This window comes from Nanorana parkeri, unplaced genomic scaffold (assembly GCF_000935625.1).
Source record: "Nanorana parkeri isolate BGI_ZX_2015 unplaced genomic scaffold, ASM93562v1 scaffold281, whole genome shotgun sequence".
NCBI lineage: Eukaryota > Metazoa > Chordata > Amphibia > Anura > Dicroglossidae > Nanorana > Nanorana parkeri.
The window spans coordinates 360,885-380,826 of record NW_017306549.1 but is presented as its reverse complement, the minus strand read 5'-3'; the positions used below and the strand labels follow the sequence as shown (position 1 = coordinate 380,826).

The following is a 19,942-nucleotide window of genomic DNA, read 5'->3' as shown; positions in this document are numbered from 1 at the left end:
GTTGTATTTTGGTGCAGGGACACACTGGGGGCTTCAGCTGCCGCTGTGATGTGCAGGGTTCCGTGTGCGTCCATGTGCCTTTAAAGAGGATGAGCGGCCTCCTGGCGAATCTGGTCCCAATTCATCCATTGCTATTTATGCTCCAAAATGGAGGCGCTAAGAAATTACAGTTAGGACCACACTACACATAGGGGCCTTGATGAGGCAGTGTGGCTTCCACATATTCTGCAGAAGATGTGCAACTAAGACCTCTGTTTTAAGCTTAGTAGTTAGTAAGTCACAGTGGTCACATGATCAGGAGACCATCCCCGGCTCCCAATTATAAACAGTGACAGCTCGGTCACTGTGTTGGAAGCGCACAGTGATGACCTCATCTCTTATTCTGATTTCTCTTCCTATCAGCATGCTTCTTGTTTTCAGGATATTAACTGATTAACTCAGTTTTCTGCTTCTTGATCTCACACTCCAGTCCTGCTATACAGGGACTTCACGAGGCTAATATTAGGTGAGCTAGGGTACTTTCACTGCTTGAATCTTAAAACTACATTAATGATATATTAAAGGAGAACTATGGGATGAGTGAAATATACTCATCCCCATAGTTAGAGCCGACGTGTGACACTGTAGCTCTCACGTATTGATCAAGAACGGTGCGATCACAAACCACTGATTGCTCAGTTCACAAACTTCTGTCACTACTCTCTGCAGGGATTCCTCTCTTCCCTCTCCCCTCCTCCAGCACTGACTGGAGGGACAGACGGGGAGAGGGCAGGCACAGCTGGCTATGGCTCTAGAGAGGCAGAGCCAGCTGTCAATCAGACAGTGGGGTGGATCCTAGAAAACTAGAAACTGTGCTTGACTTCTACTTTAGATGTGCAAATATTGCATAACCATTACTTTTTTCCCATTTTTTTTGGCAATTATCCAATATCAAACTTTTGCGCTAATAATTTCTGCTTCCACTGCTGTGTTTGCCATTGAAGCTTCACAATGCCTGGTGTATTTTTTACACTTTAGGGCAGATGTAACACCAGTCATTAAAATCTTATATACCCTATAACACCATAATGTAATTTAAAAGTAATTTCCAATAAACTCAGAGTTAAATTGTAAAAATGCATTCAGGTACCTTAACTTTTAACAAAAATGTATCTTATTTGTGTATCACTCGGCTGTAGAGCCTCCAAATCATCTCTAAATTCATGCTGACACTGTCCTTCCTTCTGGAGGGTGGCTACTTTTGTTCTCCATGGTCCCTGTGTGTGTTGTAAAATAACCACCGCTCCAAACTCACTCCTTTGACAGACTACAATCTCAATACATATTAGTAAACTAAACTTGATATTGTAGTCCATCACAGGTGCGAGTTTGGAGCGGTGGCTACTTTACAACACACAAGCTCATGGTTTGCATCTACTTTAAGCCTATATTTTATGCCACATTATTTTACTTGGAAAACTATCTCTTCATTAACCACCTCTGTACCAGTCTGTATATAACCTTTCCTTACCAGGCTATTTGTAGGTTTCTATAAAGAAATTACACAAAAAAACATTGCAAGCACTCTCCACTAACAATATTGCCCAGCTCTATGAATTAGAAGATATGCAAGAGATATAATGTTGACATAGAAGATACAAAGTCTAATATATTAAACATAAAGATTATGAGGTAGCCCCAAAAAAGCAATTAGATGGAAGCAACAATGTCTTTAAAATGAAAGCAGTTCCATGCAGCTTGTCCACAAAACATGGAGAGGGAACTCCCAAATGGCACTAGGAGAAAGAAAAAATGGAACAAAGCGCAAATAGCAGATTGCCTTTTTCCTAGTTTTAGTGCAGTGATAACATTAACTCTGTCATCCAACACTGTACCCAAATTAATTTTATATAATTTCTTCAAATGAATAGAGCTTTTCTAGTGTTATTTAATAATCAATGGGTTTTTTTTTTACCATAGAAATTTTGAAAAAGAAAATGTTCTTTATTTTCTGGTAAAATCTGGTAAAATAAAAATGCCAGGACAGTACGAACACCCCTGAAATGACCCCTGTTTGGAAAGACTTTTGTTATATGTGAACAGTCTCTAACAGCCTTTGCAACATGTGAGTGGTCTCTGTCGGCAAATCATAACCATAGATTTCAGGTAAGGTTGTCTATCCTGGTACTAAATTAAAATCTGTGTCTTTGAAAAACATATACCTCAAAACAGCCCTATGTTTCTTTTCCTAGTTAGGATAAGCCACCACTGTTAATATATGCCGCTTCACAGTCAAGTAAGCCACCACCACTTCTCACTGTGATGTGCTGTGCACACTGCTTGAAGGTGGGCCCTTCCTCTTGTGGACTTTAGCTACCCCAGTCCAACACTGGTTGGGAGGCATGACTCTCCCTTGTGTTGCTATATCAACAATCCAAGGCATTTTGTGAAAATGTCATCGGGACCTCGTTAAAGGTCACCATCTATTTCATTAATGTTGTGTTCAATACTAAATATTATTATTTTTATTATCAATGATAATATCCGGTGAATGATGCATTATACTTTTTATCTAGTAAAATCACAATATCATAAATGATAATGCATTACAGAAGGATACTGCAAAAATTACAATATTGTAGCAGAAGGTTTAGACTAATTGGATCTGTGCAAGTTATATGCTTGGGCGACTCTCAAATAACTGTAAGCTAAACATGTGTTGTACTGGCTTCAATTTTAGAAATATGATTAACATTTCAGTCTTCTTCACCCATTTAGGAAGGTCACATAACACATACTTATACATTTTTCTTGTGTTAAACAGCTTAGTGTGATTCAACTACAACATACATGCTTGAAGTTCCCTTTCAAATGCAATTTACTCATTTACAATTCACTTTCAAATGCAAGATTTTATAATTGCAGCCGATTCTTTCCTTGCTCAATAAGAGACATGTAAGGGGTGCTCTCCCTTCAAGACTTAAAGATGACTTGAGCATTAACCTCCTGCCCACCACTGATAGAAAGCTACAGGCCTCTATCTATTGTAACTTATCATAGAGAGGCTCTCAATAACACTAGTTTATGTATAATTTCTTTGTCCACTCATTTCCCAGTTTTGAAGGAAATAAGCAATTTAAGAGTTAAATGAAAATGACACATGGAATGGAAAGGAGTCTAAGGAAATGTGGTTTTTAAAGAAGGTGATTCTGATGCCAGTTGACAGACTCTGGCCATGTTCAAATTGCAAATAGAAGATTTTTATTCCTGGAGGAGGTTGGGGGGTTCAGCTCTCGATTGTTTATCTAGCTGATATTCCAAGGTGTGAAAAAATACCAGCTTTATCCATTGTGAAATTATTCTTTACTTGGAGCCATACTTTTTTACACTATATGGTTGAAAACATGGACAGTAAAAATATGCATTAGCACCAAGTAAAATTATTTTACAATTAAAATTGTTCTTGTTGCACAGAGCAACCAACCAGGTATTTTCTTCTGTTTTCTTAGGTCCTCTGGAAAAATAACTCTATCTTGCTAAAAGGAAACAGTTTTCCCTTCCTCAAGTCATTGTGAATCTCCAGCAACTGATTTTAAAGTTTACGTGATTGCTATACGATATCTGTTTTCAATATTTTCAAAATTACTATGGCATACATATTGGCTTGTCTATCAAATGCCTCAAAATACAAATTGAAATAGTTCTGAGTGTAGAGCTGCAGCAGAGTTATAAATAATGCATCACACAGGAAAGCTCCTGTACTTTGTGTTTTTAAATCATGAAATGCCAGGAAACACTGTTCATTTCATGAAATACCATCTTTAGTCCCTGAGCCAGTCATTTGACTTAAATGAGCCAGGCATGTGATCCCCATAAGACAATCATGTAACTGCTATGTGCCAGTCATGTGACCACCTTGAGCCAGTCATGTGATTGCCATGAGCCAGTCATGTAACTGATATGAGCCTCCCATGTGACCCCCATAAGCCAATTATGTGAGTGCTATGTGCCAGGTATGTAACTGCAATGAGCCAGTCAGCCAGTCAGTCAACCATTTGACTACAATTAGCTAATTACATGACTACTATGAGGTAGGCATGTGACTGCCATGACATTGCCATGTGACTGTCATGAGCCAGTCATTGGACTGCTATGGGTCTTTTTTATTGTTCTTCATATGAGATAATGATTAAATTGTTTATCATGTCCTGCTTATGATGGTTACTAAATGAAATTAAACTGCTATTTTTATCCTCTGTTCAAATCAATGACATTTTCATGTAATTACAATTCATATTACATATAGTCATCAAAATACAGAGTAGAAAAACACCATATAAAATAAATGCACAATGATTCCTAAAACCATTACAATTCAGTTACCAGGTTCAGGGACTGTTTTACATTCTGAGTAAAAATTGATTAATCAGCCACTAATAGCACAGATAAGCTATGTAACCACCTATAAGAAAAGGTCTAATCACCCAAATGTATATCCATTTTCAGACAAAAAGCACTTTCTTTGCGGCTGGTAAAAGCAATTCGGGAAGCTTTTTACAGGATATTAAAAGCAAGAATGAAATAATGTAATTTTGTCAGATTGGCTGCTTTGAATTGCAAATAGACTTTCAAAGGTCATCAAAAATTGAGTGGCAGTTATAAATTAAATGCTACTCATTTAAACACTGAAAGTTGTAGGGGAGCACACTCTAAAAATGTATTTCATTAACATACTCACGAATATGCAGCTACGTTGTTTGAGTGTCTCCAAGGTATATTGAAAAAGGACATCCATACTTTATGTGGTAGTCTGATGACATTTAAACAGTGACATATCCAAAGATTTGTATTCACCGCATGTACAGTAAAGTTTGTTACTCTTAGCAATATGCTAATATTCTGTGTGTAATTCTACAAATATGCACACATACATTTTTTTTGCATTGTAGCATTTGATTAATATAACAAGCAAGAACTGCTGTGCAGTTATTTATTTCCCTAGTAATTACATTTTTCAGAAGCATATAATGTTTATGACATACAACGCACAGCAGCATGGTGAAAATGATCAGCACAAACCTCAGATTATATCAATGTTCTTCCTCATAAACTTGTAACACTAATGCCGAATGCAAACTCCTTACGATTTTTGTAAGCTTTAGGCAATGCACCCTAATTAGGTAGGTCGGCTAGCACAGACATTAGACAATGTTCACCGGACTTGGGAAAGAGCTATTCTACGTATAAGTTTTTGTAAGAAATATATTTCCATTAACTGTAACAATCTTAATTGTCAAAAAGATCAGCCATTTACAAAACACACATATGAAGGAACCAAGTACACAAAATGTGCATCTCTACTGTGAGCAAAGGTGTCAAGTGCACACAAAATGCAGCATTAAGTGCACCTATGTCTAGGCTATGAACAATAAAATGTTTACATTTCTTAGAAAGCAGTAAAAGAGTCTTAATAACATACTCTCACCATCACTGACCTCTGTAGCTGCAGACACTGTGGATAAATTAATTCAACAGAGGCGCTGAAATTACAGCTCATCTCCCCTTAACTTTTCTGGCAGCAAGAACTTACTAGTTTGTCAGCCTTTTAATGTAAGCAAATACAAGGTAACGAAAAAAACAATACCGGTGCCTCTCGTTGTAAGATGGGCTGGTTGTGAAGTTGGCTTAAACACTCAAAAGGCAGCTCTCACTGGTCAAAAAGACCATCGATCTAGGAAACAAGGGACAAGACAGAGCGCCTCCATAGTGTAAAAGTGTAATTTATTTGTACAACACGCAAAAAAAAATGTACTTACAGGAAAGTCGGTGGTTAAAAGCATACAAATGGTGATGAAGTATAAAATCTCTAGCAGCGGAAGTCTGAAGGAGTACAGCACATCAGCGTCCTCTGCCCCCTTGAGTTCTAAAGGTCTACGCGTTTCAGGGGCATGCCCTCTTCATGCCCCCTGGAGGTTCTGATGAAGGGGGCATGCCCCTGAAACGCATGGCCTTTAGAACTCAAGGGGGCAGAGGACGCTGATGTGCTGTACTCCTTCAGACTTCCGCTGCTAGAGATTTTATACTTCATCACCATTTGTATGCTTTTAACCACCGACTTTCCTGTAAGTACATTTTTTTTTTGCGTGTTGTACAAATAAATTACACTTTTACACTATGGAGGCGCTCTGTCTTGTCCCTTGTTTCCCAAATACAAGGTGCTATAAGCTGTTAGACACTGACTGAAACCCATTTCTGCTGTGATCTTTGTAGGGGAATTGCTCCACAGTGTCTGCATCTACAGAGGTAAGTAAGCTTAGTAAATAAGATAAATCTGTGTTTGTGTTAACAAACCAATTTGGTTCTAGCAAAAATCCTGTTTTGTTAATTTCCCACATGTGATTGGGTATTCAGTTTGCAAAGTGAACATATGCTTTTTCAGAGTGCACATCTACTCTGAACAATCTTTATTATTTAGTAAATCAACCCCATAGAATTAACAATCTATATGATGTAAAACAAATCAAAAGATTAATTTACTGACTCCAAGAACATTTGAACCCATAACAGTATGAGTGACAAATATATATGCCATTTAAGGGCAACCATTTTAAAGAGGATCATTAACTCTAAAATTAAATGAATTAATTAGTTTGTAGCAAGTCGTGAACTAGTTTTGAGTGCATTATTTCCTGTCTATTTTCAGAGCACCAGGTACATCTAGACACATTTGGCCTGACTCTCGTAGTAAGACTGACCTACATTGTCTATTTTAGGACATCCTACCTATATAACTTTTCCCTATCCTTCAGCCAGAGGACTATGTAAGCTAAGTGGTTTTAAAAAGAGGAAGAGTGTTAAGGCTGGAGCAGGGAAAAGGGGGGCTATGTTAGGAGATAGATGGAAACCTAATGTTGAAAAGAGCTTTGTAGGACAAATGTGAAAAACTGGAATACACTTGAAAATTGAAGTTACCATTGATAAAGATAATTTATTTATTACTGGTATTTATATAGCAATTTACACTGCGCTTTGCACATTCACATAAGTCTCTGCCCTCAAGGAGCTTACAATCTAAGGTCCCTATCCCACATGCACACCGGACCAATTTAGACGGGAGTCAATTAACCTTCCAGCATGCCTTTGGAGTGTTTAGGAGGAAACCGGATTACCCAGAGGAAACCCCCGCAAGCACACAGAGAAAATGCAAATTCTTTGCAGATAGTATCCTGACCTGGATTTGGACCAGGGACCCCTGGTGCCACAAGGTAGCAGAGCTAACCACTAAGCCACTGTGCTGCCCAATAATTTAAAAAGGACACATGTTTTTCTAGTCTTATAACTATTTATACACGAGCATTATCAATGCACCATGCACAGTCAACTAAAACGGCAACATTTTCATACCAAAAAGTTATATAGAGTAATTAGCAGGGGTTAATGGAGGAGAAAAGCTGAGACTGCTAGCTGGCAATTGCACATAAAGCTTACTTTAAAATCACATAATAAAGACTCTATTTTAAATGGAGCAGACCTTTTTGCTTCATATATTTACAACCACCAGGCTGACAATCGCCAAGGCCTCGAATTTGCCTACCTTGAGCTGAAAATGGGGTAAAAGTAGAGTTGTGACAGGTAGAGTTGACAGCAATATTGACTGACACTCAGGCCAAATTCCTCCTTATTTGGCAACCTTGGATATCATGCTCCCAACCTCCCTGGTTTGAGGATATTTTATCAACCATCTGACTACTTTATGAATGACTCCCCTTGGATCCTTACTATTTCCCTTTCCACATCTCCCCTTTCTCTACGTCCACCCTCTTATTCTTTCTTTTCCTTTTTTTCATATTCTTCTATACACTAACTCTCTCTCTATCACCTTCTCTTTGAATATCTGTACTTCTGCTCTCCTGGGAAAGATCCATTCCCACTATTGGATGCACTTTCTAAACCTGTCCTTTGATTGTGTTGTCATCTTTTTGGAAAGCTTCATACTAGAGGGCATCTGACTGTTATATCCTGGATGCTTCAGATCTTTATTGCTGTTGATGTTATTGGATTTCTATTGTGCAGTTGCTACTGAATGCGTCATTGATGCCCTGCTTTCAGTTATGTTACTTTCATACTGTATTCTGTATTATATTTTAAAAAACTGTTGTGAAAGAAAATCACAGAATAAAAAATTATCTTACCTTCCAATAAGCAGAAATTCACCAAAAACAGCTTTACGTTTCATAGCCATCAGGAGCCCTCTTACTGTCATTCCTTCGCAAAAACAAACCACCACTCTTGCTTTTGGTAGTCTCTCCCGAAGTTTACCAAGCAGTCGATCAAAACTTTTCTCTCCAGCATTGCTATAGATTTTATCATGATGTGCTATGCACAGGCCTTCTTGTGCAGCCAGTTCCCTAAAGGCTTCCATTCCACTTTCTCCATAGTTTCCTTAAAAAGAATGAAATAAGGTTTATAATTTCAATATTGTTGCAATATTGTTGCAGTTACATTGGCATGCTCTATATAATGCTTTGTAGAGTGTAAAACTGAACTCTGCAAATGAATGCTCTGTATCCATTAATGTATTATCAAAGTTATTTTTTCATGCAAGCATTTTAAGTATTAGAGTTTGACTTGGTATATGCCTCTTGCAGTCCCATGTACAGCAGTGAATGAATGAAAGAGAGAGAATCGGTACAAGTGTATGCACAAAATAAGCAAAAGAGGAGAGAGCTGAGCAACAGAAAGATAGACTCATCTGTGTACTGCTTCTCCTTTCACTGTCCAATCACTGGGTGGGGGAGAGGCAAGACCTGAAAGAGCGTTTATTTAATGCAGCAGACAAAAATCAGGTCTCTTGTCCATGTGCTGTGTAGTATAGCTTTGTAAACTGGGAGGGGCTGAATTGTGTCACTTAGGTTTCTCATATACACACAGTTAGAGGCTCAAGGGTTAATGGCTGACACAACATTTTGTATTTATCGGATCTATGGTGGGATAAAGCCTCCATTTCAATATCTTACCTGTAAGCATTTTATATGTGAGCTGTTGCTGATGTTAAACAAAAAGATACCTTGCCGCACTCCTTACCCGAAAAACCCAAAGTTGAATGAGGGGAGGTGGGTGCTTGTAGTGACATGCGTATGTCACACCATTATAGAGATGAATAAATCTCACCAGCACACAACCAGTATTGCAGTCCAAAGAGGTTGTTTATTGGAACGTCATGTCTCCAAAACTTGCGTTTTCCGGGCCACGCAGGGTCATTGCTGAGCCTGATGAAGGGGACCCTGCATGGCCCCGAAAGCTCTAGTTTTGGTGACATGATGTTCCAATAAACAAACTCTTTGGACTGCAATACTGGTTGTGTGCTGGTGACATTTATTCATCTTTATGCTATTCCTGATGTTTTCTCTAGCTCTCTCCGCTGTGGAAGCCTGCTGCTGGGTGAGAAGGCTGAGTGCTGATAGAACACTAAATAGCTGCCTGTTTGATTTGGGGAACATATTATGGGGCACCCTGTTATTCAGGAGCTAATCAAATTTTAGTTAGCAGCTGTTTTCTGTGTTTCATGCTATGAACTTGCTGTAAAAAGCTCTCCTGCATTGAAAATTGCTTGTTGCCCTGCTGGATAAAAGTGCAGGACAAACCTGCTTGGACTGTTCCTGGGTGTTTGTGTCATGCATGATTTACCGCTGTCAATAACAAAAACCAGTTGAGCGTGTCCCCCTTACAACATATGTTTGTGTGTGTGTGTGTGTGTGTGTGTGTGTGTGCGTGTTTAGCTGTTTTCCCGGGGTTTAGATTTACAATTCCTTCCTTTTCTGATTATGTGACATTAGCCTTCATAGCTGTAAGCTTGTTTTGGCATGACCCATGAATCAAGCTTTACATTTAGCCATAATCAAGATAAAATGATTCTAAAACCCTCCAGATTGGAAATCCTTGCCTAAGGCATAGTATAAAAATATAAGGACATTCCAAGCACACAAGCTAGTTCTGCTTCTTTTTTTTTTTTTCTTTTTTAGAACTCAACATAAATCAGCCAAACAAGCAAACAATTTGCCTGAAATATGTCCAAAACTTGTTTTTAGGGAGATAAAAACTAGCATATAAAAGAGTACTTCTAGACAATAGGTAAGCAGGAACTACTAATGCTATCTGGAAAATGTCACAGTTCTGTTTGAGTCATAATTTTCACTTAAGTATAGAATTTTTTTATTTTTTTTAATTAAGAAATAATGTGTATTAATATTTTGGGTTCTCCTTTACAGCCAACAGGTGGCGTTCTAGTATCCTTTTTACATTCAGCATTGGATCTTTGCTGATGTAAAAGAAGCCCATTATTTACAGAACTCAATGAGGTTGATTTATTATAATAACAGAGACTGTTTACTTAGTAAAGGGAATGTTCACTTTGTAGATTGGATGTTCGCCTTGCAAAGCAGTATATCGGCCGAAAATTGCACTTTTGGCTAAATGCTAAAAGGGCCATTTTCCTGCCGATACATCGGCGCATCCGTGATTTCTTTCCTCCCCGCTGGGCGCTGCTCTATGTCCCAGCGGGGAGGAGAGAAAGTGACAGCTGGCCGAGCACTGCGGGAGGAGAGCGCTGTGAGCGGCCGGTGTCTCTCCTCCCACACCGCTTGGCCGCCTATCACAGTGCGGCAGATTTCTTGGACAGTTTGGAAGTTGCTGTGCAAGGTGAGATTTGCTAATTGTTACAATGTAATTTATCAAATGTATTTTATCTGTCATGGGTGATTGACATTTGCTTGGAGGGAAATTTGCAATTTTAGCTAGGGTGTTCCTTATTTTCTATCAGTTTTCTAACTCCTCATCATGGCTATGGCTATGATGGTAGAAGAAGGGCATTGCATCCTCATGTGAGAGCCTTCATCATGAAGAACAGTGAGCAGCACAGTAGCGATATCATCAAATATCACTGTGAATCTCATGAGAGTAGCAGTCAGGGGCAGCAATTGCCTCAGATCTAACACAGAAGATTTACAAGTATGAAGCATAGGCACCAAAAATACTAGTAAGTGCTGTACTATTTTTTAGGAGGAATTCAAGACAAAGGGGTAGATTTTTCACAGTACAGCTTAAGCACAATTAACATTTTTACTTATTCCCTATAAAATAGCACATCTCCACTGTTTGAGTTTAGTCCTACTTTAAAAGAATACTAAAGCCAAACCTTTTTTTGGCTTTAGTCCTCATTTGGGTCAAAGGAGTACATTTGATAATGTACTTTGGTGACCCAAAGTCAGCATCTACTGTTAGTTGCTGGTAGTGCAGAGCCACGCTGCAGCTGGGAAAGATACCAACAATATTGTCGGGATGCAGCCCGCTGCCTGATTGACAGCTGGCCTCTCTATAGCCAGAGTCAGCTGTGCCACCCCCTTTCCTCTCTGTCCCTCCAATAAGCACTGAAGAATCAGACAAGGGAGACGGAATACCTGCAGGGAGCACAGTCACCACTCTCTTCAGGGAGAAGACCGTGAGCTGAACGATCAATGGTCTGTGATCGCAAAGCACTTGATCTATAGAGCCGACACACGGCACCTGCAGTGTCAAACGTTGGCTTTAAGTATTGGGAAGAGTATATTTTACTCTCCCAATACTTTTCCTATAAGTCTGCATGCCTACACTTCTGAAGTTCCAGTTACTAAATTTGAGTGTGGGATATTCGATGGAGCTCCAAGACAGAAGACTCAAGATAATTAGCCTGGGCATTGTATCATTTGAGGCCTGTTAAAGCCACCTGATTCACTTTCAACAGAAAGCCAACAGCGACTCCTAATCAAACTCCTGGTTATATTGTATATTAGCAACAGTGAGTCTTATTATAGCAACAGTGAGTCTGCTTACAAGGCCCTGCTGCCAGCACAAGGGTTAAGGCTTCCCCCATTTTTAACATTGTCCTTTAAGCTGCATTAAAAGACCTTCTCCTTTTTCCACAAAAGCTTTCAAACTGGGCTTGAAAAAAGCCATGGAAAGATAAGATTTGTCTCCCATAGAATTTAATAGGGTTGGCGCTATACTGTATTTCTGTTTAGTGGATTTTTTTGGTGGGTTTGCTGCACCTCCTGTGAACCAAATTTTTCCCGGCTCGCTCATCACTATTCATGACATGATCCCTCCCTATTTATATAATGACACACCAATTATATTATTTAAATCAAGAGAATTTGCATTATTTTGTGAATCGCTTTGACCCATCACCCTCCTTAAGTCATATGTTAAGGTAAAGTATTAGTGAAAACTTTAGTGTTACTTCTCAATTTTGTAATTACTTCTGTCACTCATTATTATAAAACTGTGCTTATCCCAAATAAAATAGCTTCTCTATTAGGAGATTGTTTTTTATTTACAAATTAATTATATTAACATGAGAAATAAAGCAGTGTTTTCCCTTGACGCATTGACAGCCATTGGTTCAGTGAAAAACAAATATTATAGAATATACTATTCATATGCAACCTAATACCAAATAATGTAATTTGGATAAAACATCTATCCATATCCCCTAAGGCTATTGATATTATCAAAAGTTATGTTTCTGAAATGCTAAGCCCTGCCAACTGCTATTCCATTGGTTATTGACCGTACCGTAATGGGCTGTAAGGACAAGCTCATTGGATAGGGGTGGCGTTTGCTAGAGCTTAGTCATCAAGTTAAAGAAAGCTAGGTGCCACAATTGTAGTAAAATCGAAGTAAATGAGAGAAGGGCATGAAAGAGTTTATTTTCCTGTTGATTACTGAAAAAACAGGCATCATATAGTGTCTGCTCTTAGGCAAGAATTTACTTTTAAGAGTTTAAACAGGAGTACATGTTCACTTTAAGTTCTTTCACACTTTACATTTGGAACTGCACAACAGCTTCTTTTTCCATGATCTACAATCATAGTTAGATAGTTAGTATTTGAGGCTGAATGTATGTGTGTACACGAGTCCCTGTGTGATCTAGTTTTCAAGAATACCTGTACCCCTGTATGTTACGGTCTCTGAGGAATGTATCTGAATGCTTTTTGAATGACTCCATACCCTCAGCTGATACCACTCCTTTGTGGCAGCGAGTTCCAGACTTTAACAGCTCTAACTTAAAAAAAGCCCCTACGCCCCTACGGCCCTTCCCACCACATCATGCCATGTTCTACAATTACATTTAATTAGTTTTTAATTCTGTTGAGAAAAAAAGTTTTGACCTGTATCTGGATATTAGGTGCCACACCCCTGGTAAGTAGTATGCAAAAAAAAATTTATTTTAAAGAAAGAAAAAGTGTTTAAAAGATGGTCATGGTTGTGTCAAACACATTGTGATTCACCATGAAACTGTGCGCACATACATGATCAATTTACAGGTATATACAGGTAATACAGGTATTACTGTTTGTTCTAGTTACCTCACCAAAGGCAAAGTTAAGGCAAAATGATGGTCTTCACCAGAATTTCTCAAATGTAATTTATTTACTAGGGGTTTTATCCACATGATATGGGTTAGATATACCAAACTGCAAATATATTGCTTGGACAGAGGACAAGGTATAAAAGATGGCTGTATTTTAAACCTTTGGTCCATTCCATCTATTACTTGGCTTCCTTGATAAGGGTTTACTGCCTGCTCATGATACTGAAATAATCACAGAAGTTCACTTTCCAGATAGCAAAGAAACTGCCAAATGGTAGATCTCATAATTAAGATGCAGAGAGAATTAATCAAATTCATCAGCAAAAAGCTTTTACTGACGTTGTGGTTTTCCAAAGACAAGGTCTTAAAATATAGGATTTCTTTCTGGTTATTCATTCAGCGTAACATTTTATTAAATAGTGAATACAAGCAGCCATTTATTACGGAATGCTTCTAAAATTCTAATTTTACCTCGGCATTCTCTCTTTCCAACACTCCCTGTATGATATTTATATTGGCTTTTTGCTGCACTCTTCATATTTATGTCACCCTACATGGACCAAAGTGTAGGCTTCTTATGCTATGTTAATATAAAAAAAATGTTTAACTTTCCATTTTTAAACATGTATGTCTGCTTATTAAAACTGAAAAAAGTGGTTTAGCTTAAGAAAGGAGCTAAAGTTTTTAACTAGGGTGCCTCCTCTGTAGCATCATTTATTTCGTGAGCATAAACCTTTGCTTGCCATAGCTAACATTTCTTCAGCCTCAGCTCCTAAAGTTCTCAGTCTCCATTAACATATAATGTTTGTGTTTCTCAACGGTTTTCTGAAAAGGAAATATACAAATAGTGGGGTTTTTTGCCTTTATTTTCACAAAATGAATGCTCATAGAGATTCAAAGAGTGAATTGTTTATTGTTTGTGAATTGTTTATAAATAGTCCCCTATGTCTTATTTACCATAACGAAGTTATAAAACTGCACTTAAATTACAAACAGACAGAATGTATTGAAAAGACTCATATTGACTTGGGATAAATTACTAAGGAGAGAGGTAAAGAAAGAACCCTTACCCTACATATTGCTTAATGCCCTTAGGTTAGGTGTGAATTTTAGCTAACACTCAACTATTTATTGACAGTGTACTGTTTTTTTCTTACGCTTTTGTCTTTGTTAAAACAAAAACAAAAACACCTAGGTTCTATGTTCTACACCCATAATACTAAAAGTAAGAGGATTCTTTGGGTTTTAGGACTTAAAACACCTTCAATAAGTCACTCAGGAGGAAAGATCTAAATTGCTCATCCAGAAGGCACTGGCAGGACCCTGTGCTCTAATTGTGCTAGGAAAGACTATTTCAGATAATACACAGTTATTTTTTCAGACAACCAGATGTTATAGGTAGCTGGCCAGTGTATTGCATAAATTCTGCAATAGGTCACACTGTTACTTTTAGTCAATATTCAACACAGATCAGATTTCTATGGGAGATAAAATCTATGTTAAATTTAACAGCAAAGTTAAAGTGTTTGTCATTTTTGTGTTAATATCGTCTTGGCTTCAATGTGCAGAGAAAAATAAATATGTGAAATTAAGAAAAAGTTCATTATGCAACCAAATGCACCCTACAATAGTAATAACAGTACCAGATAACTCAGTAACTAAAGAATATGCACTTTAGCATATGCATTGATGCAAAAACTAGGCTTAACACTGTTGCTAGTTAAATCCCAACTCCGGGCCTGCCAGCCCCACTGTTTGCTCCCTCCCCCAGTGGAGCACCCTCCGCAGCAGCAGCAGCAGCACAAAAAGAATCTTAATACTTACCTTTTTCGAGGTGTCTTAAGTCTGGTCACACATACAAAAAAATATATAGGTATCTTGCTGCTCTCCTTACCAGATTTATGCAAATGAGTGCTTGCAGTGACCCCGGTGGCACCGTGAAAATACTGAAGATATAAAGGATGTCACCAGCACACCAAGCTGTTGTGTTCAACAAATGTTCATTTTAATTAAAATTTTAATTAAAATGAACATTTGTTGAACACAACAGCTTGGTGTGCTGGTGACATCCTTTATATCTTCAGTCTGGTCACATCACTTCTCCTGAGATGACTTGCACTGTTGCATTTCACTTTATCTAGCATCTTGTTCTACAACTCTTAGCTTTGACTCAGCTTTGATTGTGGCCCATGCTTCTATTTTGAAAAGGAAGCCTATATCTAAGAGGATAATTTATAAATCATCAGCTGAGACATACGCTGGTTAAATAGAAATTGGCTGGTTAAATAGAAATTGACTCCTCAGCTCCATCAAGTGGAGAGAATGCTGTGTAAATGGCATTCAGCCAGTGTACGTCTCAGCGGATGATTTATAAATCATCCCCTTAGTGTCTTCTACATCAGAACAGGCCCTAATCATCACTAAATGTACCTCTTTTTTTGCTTAATAGAGAACTATGAGGTGAGTGATTTTCACTAATGCTCATAGATAGAGCCGACGCATGACAATGAAACTGTCACACATCAGCTCTATTGATCGGGAAGTGAGCGAACACATACCGTCGCTCACTCGCTTTCTGATCATCTACCTGCAGAGAGCGGTGACTGTCAGTCACCGCTCCCTACAGGGATTCCCTTCCCTCCCCTCTCAGATCCTCCAATGCTGACTGGAGGAACGGACAGGGAGGGGGCGGGCACAGCAGGCTCTGCCTCTAGATAGGCAGAGCCTGCTGTCAATCAGCCAGCTGGATGGATGGATCTCGACAGTATTGGCGAGATCCGTCCCAGCAGCGGCGCTCTCAGTATATAGTGAGTATAGATAGTTATTTACTGAGCTGTGGGTCACGGGAGGTTGTTAGTATATAGTCCTCCTGTGACCCTTAAGAGAACTATGGGATAAAAAGGTTACCCCATAGTTCTTTCAGGTCCTCATTATTAAAATTATTCTGTTTGTTGACTGGGATATTTAGATTCAATACCTAATTCAATTTAAATTGAATTATCCAATAGCAATTACATGTAGTAGTTGCAGTGGTTTATGAGAGTTCTTTTTGTGTATTCATGGACAACCTAAAAAACACAGCCATTAATTGCTTAAGTTTACTATACAGGTGTACTACATTGATAGCTCTTTCTTTGTAGCCTAATAGATTTCCATAGAAGGTCTGATGGTGCTCTTAGATATTTGTATTTTGCCTTTATTCTGAGACCCATATTGGAAGGAATGTATAGACATCTTCGGAGACATTGCAGAGCTTGTATACAAGCTGATTAGGTATACCTCTAACAACAGTGACAGTGAAATTATTAAAACACTCAACACCTATATCAATATTTCAGTAACAGCTAGAAAAGTGCCTGTATAGCATGCAAGAGAGACTCAGCAACACAATTTATCTGACACAGACATTCCAAGGCTGGCATCCCCAATTTATTCAGTAATTTGACAAGTGTATGTAGCAAAAACTGTCCTATATATGGCCAACTGTCTTCTCTTACAGCATTTAGCTGTGTGGGTATTTATACAAGCTGTCTTAGTTTGATGTGATCTTTTTCAGAAAATGCTTTGCAAGGTTTAAATGTTTGTTATTTATTTGACTAGCTGAATCTATTTGTTGACTATTCTTCAGATATAGTGACACTTACTTACAGTTACAGTAAAGCACAGCGGAGGGCCTAAGGAACAAAGGGCCCTGGTGCAAGATTCCCCCCCCCCAAAAAAAAAACCCCAACCCACACCCCCTGAAGCAACCGCAAAGAAATAAAGTTGGAAAAATAGTAAAAAATTGCATTTCTGTATGAAGTACTGCTGAGATTTGTAGTCCTCTATAGAGGGTGCCATTCTGCATTGCTGCAATGCATGGATGATATGGAAGCCAAGTATGACATCATGAAGGTCAAATTCCCCCTTCCCCAACACGACACCTCTTCTGTAGCCCATGGACCAGCAAGTGATCTGCAACTTCAAGAGCTGTACACAAAGGCGCTCTTCACCAGGTCTTTTAATGTCACTGGAGAGACGTCCTTACATACCGGGCCTTAAACTCAGCCTGGAGGACACTGTGGCCAGAATGTGTCACTGAACGTGACATGGAAGAGTCACGCAGGAAAAATTAGACAGATTTTTGCAAAAATTGACCCTGCAGCTAAGAGACAAAGAGAGGAAACCCCTGAAGGAGATCTCCCCGATGTCCTTATGGAGAGGGACTCTCCCTCCAAACAATAATTTTTACATATGGTTCAGAACGGATTAACCTCATTTACATTGAACTCTATGGGAAAATGCGATTCTGTTCATGACCAAAATTGGTTTGCGACCACGTTCATAGGGGTCAGAACGGATAAACCTTATTTACAGTAAACCTTATGGGGAAATTTGATTCGGTTCACAAACAATTCGGTTCGCGACCAGAATCGGGAAACCAATTAAGTTCGTGAACCGAGGTACCACTGTACATCATAACTCTTTTTTGACACTGCAGACTCTTCTACAATTGTCAGTTTACACAGAAGCAGAAAGATTTGCTCCTGTGCTTTAGAGTAAAGGCGGTCAGGGAAGGGCATGCTACACACAGCTAAAGTATTTGTATGAAGTTATTTTGGTGTGTGTCATATGCTATGGCCAAAAGTTTGTGGATTACCGACTATCACACATATATAAGTTTATGTGATATTCCATTTCAAAACCGTTAACATGGAGTTGGCCCCCTTTCACATTTATAACGACCTCAATTCTTCTCTGGAGGCTTTCCACAAGATTTTGGAGAGTGTCTGTGGGAATTTGCACCTATTCAGATAAAAGAGTATTTGGGACGTCAGATAATGATATTGGCCAAGAAGATCTTGTTCGCAGTCGGCATTCCAATTTGTACCAATGGTGTTCAGTAGAATTGAAATTGGGGCTCTGTAAAGGCTAATCTTTATGGACATGGCTTTGTCCACAGAAGCGCATTTATGTTGGAACAGAGAGGAGCCTCCTCAAGCAGTTGCCACAAGATTGGAAGTGCCCAATCGTCTAAAATGTCTTTGTATTCTGTAGCATTAACACCACCTTTCACTGGAAACACCTGAATTCAATAATTTGGAGGGGTGTCTACAAAACTGGCCATAAAATGTATGTGTTATGGTCAGACATCCACAAAACCTGGGCCACATAATGTAATTTATACTGTACTGCACAGAGCAACTTATTACAGGCCTGTCAGAGAGTCCAGATATGTCAATCATGATTACAAGGCAAATTGGGGTATTGGAACTGTGTTGTGAGGCTAATTACCTTTACTGAAGACTACACAAAACAGAGATTAAACAAAAACCTGCTGGAGTCTCACTTTGGCAACCATATATAGCATACATGACAGTTGGCTTCTTTTGTAGAAAAATACACCAGTATAAAATAAAAAATCATGCACATCTAGTGCTGGGGTCCAACACACCACGGTAAAGTTTGCATTCCTGAGACTACTTGTTCAGCCTATGTATTTTCTGCTTGTTACAGATTCCCTTTAAGACTAAAAATGTGTGGTTGTTTTATTCCTCCCTTTTATAGATATTGCTCTGTAGAGAGCAGTCAATGTTTTGAAGAAAACAGAAAGAAAGTAAGCTGGAAAGCATTGCTTATAAAATGCATTAGCTGATAATTTGTGCTCACATTGGATATGAGTGGGAGGGAGTGTTTCACATGCCAAACTGCTCTGTTTGAGGTATGCTAAACCCCCCTCACATCACCTTTTCAGATGACTTTTGAGGTTAACCTCTGTTTTGCCATAACTCCCTTTTCTGGTAGGGAAATGATAGGATAAGAATTAAGGGAAAATCTCCCTGATGGAGTCACAGACAGAAATAAAAACCTGAGATTGATATGTACACAGCCAAATGGCATGTGCAGGTTGTATCAATAGGGTTGTATACTTCCACAGAGTCTCCATTGAGTCCACCCACTCCACCTGCCAGGGAAAGAAGTTTCCTAATCAGATGTATAGAATGTATATATTGCAGGTTTAGGGGTCCTGTTAAAGTCACCAAGTATAACAACTGTAAACATATGAACTGGAAGCACATTGTGGTTCCAAAGTCACAATATTTAGAACAATGTGTACCTTAGTTGGAAATTTTGTATTTAATGATTTGTACATGTAGGAACTCAAATACAAACAGATTTAGTTGTAGAATATGTAAGTGGACTTATGGATCAGTATGGGCATGTTAACATGAATAACATGTAGCGAATAACAAATAACATGAAAAGGTAGAATAGTAGTTTTGGCTTTCCAACAACAAAATCAGATGGCAACAGTGGTTACCGTAGCTACTCAAAAAAAGCCGTCAGGTCTCTACCATCTGTGCTTAAGTTTCTGGTAAACCCAAAACTCACATGTTTTTACCAAAAATTTTCAGCATGGGCTTTCAACCTGTCCATCTAATTTACCAGTATTGTAGCGCCCTCTGCTATGTTGCTACTGTAGTGTATATCAGAACTGTAATAAGTCTGGATGCTGATTTGCTCTGAGTTCTGCAGGATTCTCTGAGCTGGGTGGATTGATTGCTTCCCCCTGTT

General features: G+C 38.7%; 1 protein-coding gene across 1 annotated transcript in view; it reads right to left on the bottom strand.

Annotated features, from left to right (window-relative positions):
- The window catches only part of GRM1 (glutamate metabotropic receptor 1), a 238,017-nt gene that overhangs the window by 162,921 nt on the left and 55,154 nt on the right, over nt 1-19,942 (bottom strand). The window contains exon 2 of the mRNA XM_018557364.1: nt 8,172-8,421. Coding sequence (XP_018412866.1) covers nt 8,172-8,421 — 250 coding nt within the window. The remainder of the gene's footprint in view (nt 1-8,171; nt 8,422-19,942) is intronic.